At 36.5% G+C, this 11,990-nt stretch overlaps 1 protein-coding gene across 2 annotated transcripts in view; it reads left to right on the top strand.

Annotated features, from left to right (window-relative positions):
* LOC131070831 (cyclin-H1-1) overlaps nt 1-11,361 on the top strand; it is a 74,100-nt gene extending 62,739 nt beyond the window's left edge. For both annotated transcript variants that reach the window (XM_058006497.2, XM_058006498.2), the window contains 5 exons: nt 8,383-8,441; nt 8,553-8,637; nt 8,782-8,864; nt 9,002-9,073; nt 10,798-11,361. In XM_058006497.2, coding sequence (XP_057862480.1) covers nt 8,383-8,441; nt 8,553-8,637; nt 8,782-8,864; nt 9,002-9,073; nt 10,798-10,804 — 306 coding nt within the window. In that variant the 3' untranslated portion in view covers nt 10,805-11,361. The remainder of the gene's footprint in view (nt 1-8,382; nt 8,442-8,552; nt 8,638-8,781; nt 8,865-9,001; nt 9,074-10,797) is intronic.
* The last annotated feature ends 629 nt before the right edge of the window (nt 11,362-11,990 follow it).

The following is an 11,990-nucleotide window of genomic DNA, read 5'->3' on the forward strand; positions in this document are numbered from 1 at the left end:
AGAGGAGCAAGCTAGCTCAAAAACACCTCAATGACCTTGTCTTTGTGCAATATGATCTTCGATTGCGCGTAAGGAAGGTAGAGGAAGTACTAGGTGGTCCACTTGACTTGGATGATATAGATCCTTACAGTGATTGGACATCACATGAGCAGCCTCCATTGTTTTCTGAGGATGACAACACTGATTTGGAGAGGCATGCTATGGAGGAGGGGGGTGGATTTGGTTTCACGCTGGATGACATTGAGGAGGAAGAGGATGAGGATGAGGAGTCATTGCCAATGCCACAAGCAGGTGGAGACATAGCTTCATTCAGGATGGAGGATGAGCCAGCCATACCAAGCGAGGAGGCACAGTCATGCCCACTACAGACTTCTAGGACTAGACCCTCTAGTTTTACCTCTCCTCTAGTTTGACCTAGAGCTGGGAAGAGGAAGTTGTAATTGTAATTTGTAATGATGTATTTACTTTTGGTTTTACAAAAACTATTTACTATTTTGCTTCCAGCCATCAGCATTCCTCATGAGGATACGATTTTGTAGACACTTTGCATTTAAATATATCTAGAATCAGCTTGTTTCTTTTGTGTTATTATTTATCGACTCATTGGATGCATCTTGTCATTAAATTTTGCAAAAAAAATGCATTTTTTATTAAAATTAAGCGTGTTTTTACATTGCCGAGTTTTTCGCCGAGTTTTTCCTCGAGTTTTCCACAAGTTTTTTTCCCAGGGGCTTGGCGAGTCGAGCCGAGTCGCGAGTAGTTCAACTATGTCATAGACAACTAAGGAACTAATTTAATATGTTTTTCTGATTTGCTTGGCAGTTTAGATCACCCAGAAATGGCCTAACACGTGCTGTGTCTTTGAGAAACAACTTTTAGAATGTGACTAAACCTGGAAGTTCTGTTTCTAGTGACATAGCTGATACTTATTCAGATTCTATGGAGTTGGAAAATTCAAAGAGCAAAATTAAAAGAAAAAGTTTTTCTTCTTTGTCAAACAAACTTATAAAAGGATTAGGCAATAATTATTAGTAATATTAAGCAATTTTGAATGCTAAATGATCTGAAAAATGAAACAGCAGAGTCTAGCTGCAAGTTCACCTGTATCAAGCTGGAAGTTCACCTGTAGCAGTGCTGCAATTTTCAGTGACAACTCTAGGTATTGTGTTTTGGTCTTGACACCTTGGGGACCTTTCCTTGTCCAATTTGGAAACAAATGGGGGAAGGAGGAATGCATTCAGCTTAAGGAAAATGTCACGGAAAAAAGTTGGACCATTGCCCTCATTAATTGCAAATTTGGAAATAGAGCTCATATGGCATCAAAACCTGAAAGTGTTCGCATATTTGAATTTCTCTTGAAAGCTTGTGTGATTTCAGGAAAAAGATGGATGTTTATTCTAGTGAAGGGACAGCTATAGGCCGTGATTTTCAGTCACAAAATATATATATTTTTTTCACAATTGCATCTTTGATAAGAGTGCGATTTTACTTGTATGGGTTGTGTTTGACCTTTAGCTAGAAGTTGGTTCCATTTGAAAGATTATTGTATTGATAAATTATTCTTGCATTAAAACTGACTGAAATGCAGCTGAACGTGTCAATAGTTATTTAAAAGATGTAAAATGTCATCATTTGTTTTGAATGGCTAGCTAAGTGTCCTTTGACATTCCTCTTCTTGGTGTTTCATATTTCCATTTCCCCTAGGAATGTAAAGTGTTAAGATACACTTTTGACCATAAAGGAAGGAAGCTAAAGGAAGGAAGCTAAAGGAAGGACAAAGAATATTGCTATAAGTGTGATGGATGAGCTTCATTCAGACCTATTTAGCAGTTGCATATTAAAGTAGTAATGTTAATGCAACCAGTTTCTTGGACTGCTGGAAGTGTGGAGTAGAAGATCCATTTGTTAAAGTACTTGCAGGTGTAGTCAAGGTCTGAGAACCAGTTGTGGGAGCTTGTTGTAGCCAGTTGGCACATTTGTTCATTTGTAACCAAGCTTCCAATATTGGAATGGAGATTATTTCATTTCTATATTGAATTTTTACACTTGAGTTGGGTTTTTCTCTAGGTCGAATCATTGTGTTTGCATGTTTATTTCTCCTTTTTTGAGTTCTCTTCTTTTTCCTTGATTTGTACCTGTTATATCTATTGACATTCATTATAGGTAGTATTGGTTCATGTTGAGGGAGTTTGTAGAGCTTCTCATTAAATTTGTATTGCTGATGTTTGCAAGTGCATCATAGCCGTTCCTATTTACAAAACAATTGGTATCAAAGCCAATCTTGTTGATGTGAATGAGGTATATTACTTAATTATTTACCTCTTAGGTCCTTTTCACGCCTTGTTTCTTAAGTTTATTTAGGGCATTCACTCTTTCTGTCGTAATTCATAAGGTTAAGACATCTCATATTCTTATGTTGTCTTATGTTTCACTCTTGCCTATATATACAAGGGTTTTGCATTGTAATCTCAATCATGTGATCATATTGTATATTTGCATCCTTTGATAGAATAGAGTTATTCTCTCATTTTGGGTGGGTCTTGTGTTTTCATTGAAGTTCATTGATATTGGGTAGCTATCTCCATGGACAAATCTTGCACGGTATTAGAGCATTCTATACCAACTGTTAGAAATTTTGCTTTTGGAAAAAGTTGTATCAAAACCCAATTTTCTTTTGGGGAAGGTGGTATTAGAGTTAGTCCTTTCTTGTCACTATAGGTAGGTAATATCAAAGCAGCTCCTTTTGTTATGCTTGAGTTTGCTAGCATCTCATGGTGTGTAGTGGTTTTCTAATCAATTGTAGTGCAGAGTTAGAGAGCAAGTTCAAGCATACTTGTGGTTTGAAAAGCCAGAGCCAAGAGCCAAAGCCAAAGTGAGAGCCAACGCAATATGAGTGAGAATTAGAGTCAAGCCATTGAAGAGGTGTAGAAGCTTTAGGAGTTTGTTGAAACTTATAGCGTTGAGTTGTATATGTAAGGAACAAACTCGTTTAGGAGAGTTGCATATTGAATTAGCAGGGTTAATGCAGCCAAAACTATCTTCATTTTCAAGGATTAAGATTTGTAGCAGCTGGAAGTGTGAATATGTTGCCAGTTGTAATTGTGGTGAAGAAGATAATTTTTATCCTATGTTGATTTTAGTCCATTAAAAGGCTGCTATAAGTGATGCAATTGATTCCATGTGCCTTAGGGACATGTCCCTTCTGTTGTTTTTGCTATCCTCCATTGGAAAAGTTTTGGGGGTGTGGATATGGGTAGGAAAAATCATATAGTTGTTCCCTACCATCAGAAAAAAATGGAAATGTCCCTAGTATAGTACAAAAATGTTTGGAAATAGTAGGAAATGGGTCCGAGGATAGCTAGGGATGCCTAGATGTCTCGTGACCATCCTAAGGATGGCCAGGAGTCCCCTACAAGCCAGCCTTTAAAATGCAAATCTATAAAAAAACGCAAAAATGAGAAAATAAAAGGGTCAAGAGGCTCACAAGGATCCCCACACCCTTTTACAACTTGGGACAGCTGGGATGCCCAGATGGCCCAAAAAAAGCATCCACATTTTGCCATTTTGCATTTCGTGAGAAGACAAAGAAAGAGAGCAACACTCAGAAGAAACAAGAACATTGAGAAGAAGACAAGAGAGCATCAAAACTACATTATTTGAGTTTAAGTTTACTATCCTTCATTCATTTGCACAAATCTTTTCAAATTCCTTGTTGTTTATTTAAAAGTTTCAAGCACTTAGGGAGTTTTTATTTGGTTTTTTGTTTTATGTTTGCATTTGGAGCTGTATTTAAAAAGAAAACAATTGAGTAGTTGATGATTGTGGTAGTGAAGGTATAGAGGTTGAGATTCAAGAGAAAATCTAGAGTTTTTTGGGGTTCTTCAAGTGTTGGAATGTTGCAGCTACTGGGGGTTCAAATAACCCATTTGAATTCCTTTTTGAACTCCTAAAAACTAATGCAATGGGCATATTCAATCATAAAAAATTCTTATGCAATTTGCAACAACTAAAGACAAAGACAAAAATAATTTAGTGGGGTGTAAGGGTTTGGTTATGTCATTTGTGCCACGAATTATAGGGGCAGCTACAGAAAGGCTTATAGTCATTTTTTGTGGATAGGTTTACAAGGGGTAAAAATTTGTGAAAACATATCCCTAGTAATATGGAAATCAACTTGAGTGTATTAGAATAATATCTTTCTCTTTGTGTTATTAATGGTCATTTAAGTTGTTTCTAATTTCGCCTCTAGTTAACAATTGTTTCTTTTAGAAACATCGTCTTTGTAACTCTATTTAAAGGAGCTTTGTCTCCTCGATTAATTGAACAACATCGATTCTTTGAAATCCATATGCTTTTGCATCTGTATTATGGTATCAGAGCCTTGGTTATTTTCGAAATAATTTTTCAATTAAAAATTCGTCATGAATTTTTAACAGTTTTTTTTTTGAAAAGTTTCTTTGTTTATTCGAAATTGCTACTTTGACAGTTCGTTTTGGCTGCAACTACGAGGTTTTTCTCTCTATTTTCTGCCCTTTCCCGCGACCCGTCTCTCCTGCATTTCGTGCAACCACGCTGCGTTTTTTTCCCGCCTGCAGATTTTTTTTCTGCCATTTTTGGACGGAAATCTGCATTTTCGGCTAGGGTTTCGACCCTCCAGATTCAGTCGAAAATTTTTCTGAGCACAGATTCGTGGTGGGTTTTTCGAGATCTCAACTGGGTCGTCGTCAGAATTTTATGGTTGCCTCGATTTTCGTGCTAGTGGATCTAGATTCCGACAACAGATTCTTTTTGGGTTTTTCGCAAGGATTTCTGGGTTGTCTTCGAATTTTTCTAGGTCAGCCGGAATTTTTTTCTTGAAATTCGTGCCCGCCGTACTTCATTTTTTTTGAAGTCTGTACCTGCATCTGCCTCTGCTCCTGCATTGGGATTCGATTTTTTTGAATTTTGTGCCAGCACCTCTTCTCAGTTTTTTCGTTTTCCGTTCATTGGGAAACACGCAAGATGGTGTCATTGACCAACTTGATGTTGGAAGGCAATTAGGTTTTGTGCACTTAGCATTTGTTTCTTGGTGTTCTAAGATGTTTTCTTTTTCTTCTGGAACTCTCTTGTGATGTGTGAGCTAAGCTATATTACCCCTTGTGGGACATTGCAAAGGGGTTTGTTTCTGTTGTAATTGATTGCAGTTGTACTTAGTTGCATCAGTCAAGTGAGAAGTAGCATTGCTGTGAGGTGTTTGGCATCCTCTTGAAGGTGTAAGATGTCAGCGAAGGCCCCAAGAAGGCAATAAACCTCTATAAACTGGCAAGGAGATAGTGGCATAAGAAGGAAATTTCGTACTCTAGCTTGTTGGACAAAATTTCATTTGATTGTATGAGTAGCTGGTATATGAAGTAAATTTTTTATCATAAGCATTGCTGGTGGGGCTGTTTGATAAGATGGATATATTTTCTAGTAGATATTAGCATACGGAGGACAGAAACCGATCTTGTATGGTGATTGAAATCTTGTGCGTGCAGTGCAATGGATACATGCACCTTTAGATAAGCTATCTACGGATTCCAAAGAATAGCAGACAGAAACTCTGCTGTGAAGATATTGACGAAGATAATTCAAAGTGCATGTTAGCTAACTTAATGCCAAGGCATACAACCAGTGGTCTGTAAGCTAGGAACCATTGTAGCTGTTGCTAAATGACAAACATATAGGAGGATGGAATTCCTGTGTTGGATATATCTGCCTTACGTTTTTAGTCAAACACCATAAATGAAGTGGTATTGTTGTTGTGATGCAAAAGTACAAAGAAAGTGAAAACCAGAATTAACATTAAACTGATTCTCTTAGGGGAAAGTGGACCAGCACAACTACAATCATCTCAAAGTGGCTACGGGGACAACTTGAGGTAGAAGTCAATCTTCCCATTGCAAATTCACATGGGACACATGCTCTAATATTACAGACTAAAGTCCACTACTATGTAATAAAATCTCCCGAGCCTTGGCCCTTGAGTTTCACACCACAACCCCAAGATTCTATTCCCATGAGCTCTTGGACTCCTTGAACTGGCTGTAAGGACACTGAGAGGGACCATTGAACTTATTAGTGCAAACAGCACAAGACAGACGCTGAAATTACAGACGCAAGCCCACCCTTGTTAACATTACAAGCACTGCTCTAATTACCTTAAATATTTGACTTTAGTCCACTGGGTGAGTTGTAAAGATGGAACACCACCATGATGAAGATTTGGGTTTGCATCTCACTTTCATAATTGTAGCCTCATGAAATTGCGACCCCCACAATTTCAACCACATTTTAGGTCCTCACCTAAGCGACTGCATCTCTCTCTCGATCAAGACCCCTCTCTGCGCTTTCATTCTAAGTCTCCCCTTGTTTCAGCCTTCATGCTGCCTCAAGACCCTATCCGGGCCCCCAGATAGGGCAGGACAGGGGCGTGGGCCCCTGTCCTCCCTCTTAGGGAGGCCCTAAGATGGGTTGCTCTTCGGGGATTTCAATCTCTCTTTGTTAGCTTTTGATGGATGAAAATTAATTCTCTGGTGCATGTATAAAAGGAGATTCAATTCCCTCATTCGATAGACATGAAATACACGATAGGTGAAATTCAAGCGAAAGGTCTTCATCAAGTGTTCAAGTCTTCAAGAATCCATCAAGTCTTCTTCTTCATTCATTGGAGCAACGTTACAACATTCATTTGCAAGCATGTGTGTGTGTGTGTTAGGGTTTTGTCATGTTACATGCCATTTCATACAACATTTGTGATCACATTCAAGAAGCAAAGCAATCATCATCAATCAATTGCAAATCTACAATGTATACATTTCTATCATTTACATTTAAGCATTTGCAATTACTTTCCTTCAAGGTTGATTCCTCAACTGGGGTTTGACTGAGGCAAACCCCTATCCACAACCCCTCTTCCCTTCTTTTCTGTGTAGGTTGCAGGTGCGCAGCTATAATTGCAGGTTTGGACTCCATTTACAGAGACGGAAAAACCCTTTTCGGTGCACGGATTTTCCGGAGGACCGTGTACACTTTCAACACGGTCCCGACGACTTTTCTCCAAATTTGCAGGGCAGATCTGTATCAGTCTGAATGTCCTAGATCCGAAGTTACAATGCGGTCCCGAATTGGTAGCTCCTTATTTCATCCATTTTATCTCTCTTTTCTACATAGTCAACAAGTCAACATATCTATTACAAAAGAGGGTAAATCACATTACAATTCTTGCAATCCATCTGGTATTCATATCCTTATTTCCTTTGGATTTGGATCTAGTGGATTCACGTCCCTCTTTTGAATGTGGAGTATCTCCCAAGTGAAAATCATCACAGTGACTTCTTTTCTCTCTCCTAGGTTGGGAGTCACTAGGGTTCAATTTTCCACTTCACAATAATCACTGGGCGTGCTTTGATAAATGCATGCAAGTGTTAAAAAGAAAGCATGAGTATTAACTCACCATTGTCTCTCATAGTTGAGGGATCCTACAACTCCCATTTACCATTAAAACTAAACAATACCGTGAGAAAGTATATCATCATATTTGCTTTGTGAGTGACTTCTAATATTTGATTTGCAGTTTTGCTGAAGACATTGGTTATGTGTTCCATGAGATATAAGAACAGATGTGCTATACTAGATTGCTACCCTTGTGCCATTGATTAACAATATACCGGAACTTAATTGAGGATTGCAAGCATTTTCAGCCTATGCTAATGCATTTTAGTAATAGGAAGAAAACTTACAGTTTTGACTTGTACTGTTTGGACCATTTATTCTTTGGGAAAAAATGAAATAGATTAGCATGCGTGATGCCTAGCCTGAATTGTGCAGTGAGTTGCTTATGTTGTAAGGAAGTTGTAATGCAATTGTTCAGTATAAGCCTTTTTTCCTTCTGTAAGGCAATATTTCGCTTTATCCTTTGGGTATTGTCTGCATTGTCAATGATATGCCTGCAGCAATACGAAAAGATATCATGGTAGGTGCTTATTGTCTTAACTGATGTAGTTTTCTTTTGCTAGTTAGTTTGTAACTGCAAACTAGTACGCTGTTCGCCACAGCCTGCCTTTTGATTTCTGCTCAAGTATTCTGGAACATTTTTTGTTATTTACCAGCTATCTATAATCTCTGTATTTTTTTATCATTTGTTTTCTATGTAATTTCATTGTCAGATTTAATTTTAAGATTGATACTTAAAGTTGATTGCCCTTGAACTGGGAGGTTTATAGGGATAGTTCTCAATTTTGTTCCAATATTTGTACAATGCATGCAATAGGGTGAAAAGGTAAACTGTATAGCAGTGAGGTTTCATTTTATCCTGTGTAGTTGTTTAGGCCTTTTGGTGATTGGGTAATTTATATTTTACAGCTAGCATTGGCTGCTTTACGGAGAGTTAATAAAGAATATGCGGCATTTGATTTTGACAGGTTTGCAACTGCTCGTTGATTATGCTATAAATTCTGATGGAAAATTGTAATTGTTTTGGATCTTTTCCAATTTGTATGCTTTTGACTACTGTTTATATTGTTTGTTTACAGGTATCTGAAGCGTATATGTAGCCGGCAGAATAACACTTATACTGAACATGAATTCATCAGTATTCTTAATGACATTGATGTTGTGGTATACTCTAATGCTAGAGTAGCACCAAGTCTTTTGAGCTCCACATGCCAAATTAGAAAAAATTTAAATTTTTTGTAACTTTAGGATCGAGAATTTAAGTCAGTTGTATTGTGCAGTTGAAAATTTCTAAGTTTTCCATTACAGGTGGGCAGGACTCCCATAGCAAAAGATATGAAACATGTTGACAGAAAGCTTAAGCATTGTCGGAATTCAGGGCTTCAAGACGAGTATGTAATCAACCTTCTTCTAAGAGATTGAGATTTAAGAGAATTCTGGACATTAATTATGGTATAATCTTATAGGAATGCAATGGTTGAATGTCTATTTTGATGAAGATCTTGTGGGCCATGTCTCACTGCTGCAGGAATAAGAAACGTGAGAAGAAAAAACATAAGTCAAAACGAGCTCCAAGTGATATGCAAGCAGCAACTGTGTTGTATGTTCTTATACCGTATGCTTTTGTTAATTTGAGATATAGGTCAAGCATTTTTGGGGCATCTTCTCACATGTTATAGCATTTATTGAGAATTCAATCATATTGACACCTCTTTTTCAAACTTTAACACTCATTATTACAATAGGGATTGTCATGGTATTTTGTTTTGTCAATTAAAAACTGTCCTGTCTTCATTACAGTAGTCAAAATACATAAAAATTAAAATGTAATTATATGGGCACCCTTTGAGTAGATTAACCAAAAGCACATCCATGAGAGGAAATAACAATAATTATCTAATTGTCTCTCTAAGGAGTTGTCAATGGGATGCAAGCTGCAAGCCCATGCTATTTCTTGTTGATTAATAAGTTTATGCCACAAAAGGCAACTAATCCAACTATTTTCTATCTTTCCTAAGCAGTCATTGGTTTTGTTTGGATGTCCTATGTTAATAATCTGTTCAATCCCGTATCCTCCTCCCGTGGTGATGGGTTTCAAATTTCTAATATCATACCAAAAAGCTTGGGTTAAAGCAGCCTAAGTGTCAGAGATTCATTGGCATATCTGATATCAATTATTAAAAAACATTTTCATCTTGTTGGAAACAATTTAAACTGGCTTTAATGTGTATAGCTAGAGATTGTTTTTAAAATTATTCAATTCTCCTAATAGGAGTGTAGAATTACTTTCATGAAATCATGCCTTGCAAATTCTCTTCCAAGAATAATCAAGGGCAAATGGTTTGATTGTAAGCCATTAAATTGTTTATGAAGCAGATCAAGAAATGAATTAATATGTACAAAAGAATCTGCGACAAGAATTCTTAATAATTAACACAAACCAATACTACCACTTTAAGATACACCACATAATTAACACATCAAGTCCACAAGTAAAATCCAATTATTCACCCTTAGCAATTTATAGATTCTTCCTAGAGAAAGCTCCCGAAGGAATTTATACTTCAGCAAATGTAGTTTTCTAAAGTCTAGTCTTGTTGGTCAAGGAAGGCCCTTTTGTCCCACACGTCAATAGTAATTATTGTTGAACTCTTGGTGGAGAGTTTCAGAATGCATTTTAATAGGATGTATCTAACATGTTTGTCGATACATCAAAAGCTTGTATTTGATTATGTGTTTTTTGAGCTTCTTTTATTTTCTTCCATTCCTAATTTGTCAAACCTTATTCAAATTATTCCTCTTTCCAATCATCTTTAGTCAAATTGGTACTGTAGTCCTGATCGAATTTGTCAAAGTATCTTCTGAATTCTAGCATTCCTTACACATGTTTAATTTATTTATATAGGGCTTTTTCCACGAGTGATTTCTTTCCCTTCCTTATAAAAACGGAAGGAAATCACATCAGTTTTTAGTCTAAGACATTGGCTTAGAATTTAGAACCCAATGCCCATAAGATTTTTTACTGTTTGACATGCAATGCCATCTTCAGTTTCATATAATATTATATTTTTTTCAGGTCATAAAATGTATTATTTATTCTAAATATTTTGTTTTGTATTCTGTTATCGATAATTTTTTCCTTGTGCCATTTACTTCCATTTCAACAACTATGTTTGATTATTTCTAGGTATTTATTTATTTTGGGCTTTTGTATTCTAAAGACATTGGTTTAGTATTTAGAACACTGATGTATTGTAGATTTTCAATTGTTTGCCATGCAATGCCAATTTAAGTTTTATAGTAAAAGTTTTGGTTTTTTTTCAGGTCATAAACAACTTGTTTAGGATCCTTGATGGAGTATAATTTTGCTTGGTGCCCTTGAGGAACTTATCTCATAATAACTTCAATTCAATGGGCATCTGTGATGGTTCATCACTTTGATAGCCTTGAATGAGTGTAATGACTTGAACTTGAGGCACATAACTGTTTTGTTTGACCCAACACTAATCCAGGCAGGGGGCATTGCATCATTCGAAATGGTGGTTATTTTTGAGCATCCTGTGACTGCAACTGCTATACATGTAAGTTTCTTGTTTAATATGAGAGGAGTTCTTTGCCTACAAAATATGAAGTGAATGTACATACACATTTGAGGAGTGTCCAATTATGTTATAGAATTCAAATAGTTTTTATCTTGGGGTCACTGAGAAAAATAGAAATCTTACATTCTTGAAGTTTTAATATATTTCAGACATTTCGCTCACCTCTAAGTGGGGGAACCTTATTTAAGGATTATAAGTCCCTTGCATAAGTTATTAATTTTCAGCAAGAGGGAAAGTGGAAATGGATCAAAATAAAATAGAAAGTTACAAACTTAGATAGGTAAAATTGCAGGTGTTTTAAGTGGTTATAGAAATTTGTCTCAATTGATTCCTTTTCTTTGATAACTTCTGTCACTTGATTTCTCATTTATTGGCAGTTAATGGCATGGTAAAAATGAAATTATCATGGATTGAGTTGCCACCTTGTCACACACACACACACACACACACACACACACACACACACACACTCAAGTATACATATTGACGAATATATGCTAATGTATGTATGTCTATGTGGATTTGAAACACCAAGGCCACCAATTTTATGTATGTCTCTGTATACACATAATGCGGATTTGAGAGACGAAGGTCACAAATTTTATGTATGTCTCTGTATGCACATGATGTGGATTTGCAAGACCGAGGTCACCAATTGCACCTTGTCTTTGTTTTGATCAAAGTTTGGGAGGCCAAAATTTGGGGGCTCATCTTTGCCCCTTAAGGAATTTGAGTACAACACTTCAAATGCCACGGTAACTTGCTTCTACACTAACTCGTTTGTGCACCTTTGTTATAATTAAAAAGAATTAAATTATAGCCATACAATGATCAAGGGCACACTGTTGAAAAAACTGTTATTTCTGGTTGATCTAATTTTTATTTAAAATGATGTGCAAATAAATATGATGTAGT

The sequence above is a fragment of the Cryptomeria japonica genome, chromosome 11 (genome assembly GCF_030272615.1).
Source record: "Cryptomeria japonica chromosome 11, Sugi_1.0, whole genome shotgun sequence".
Classification (NCBI taxonomy): Eukaryota; Viridiplantae; Streptophyta; class Pinopsida; order Cupressales; family Cupressaceae; genus Cryptomeria; species Cryptomeria japonica.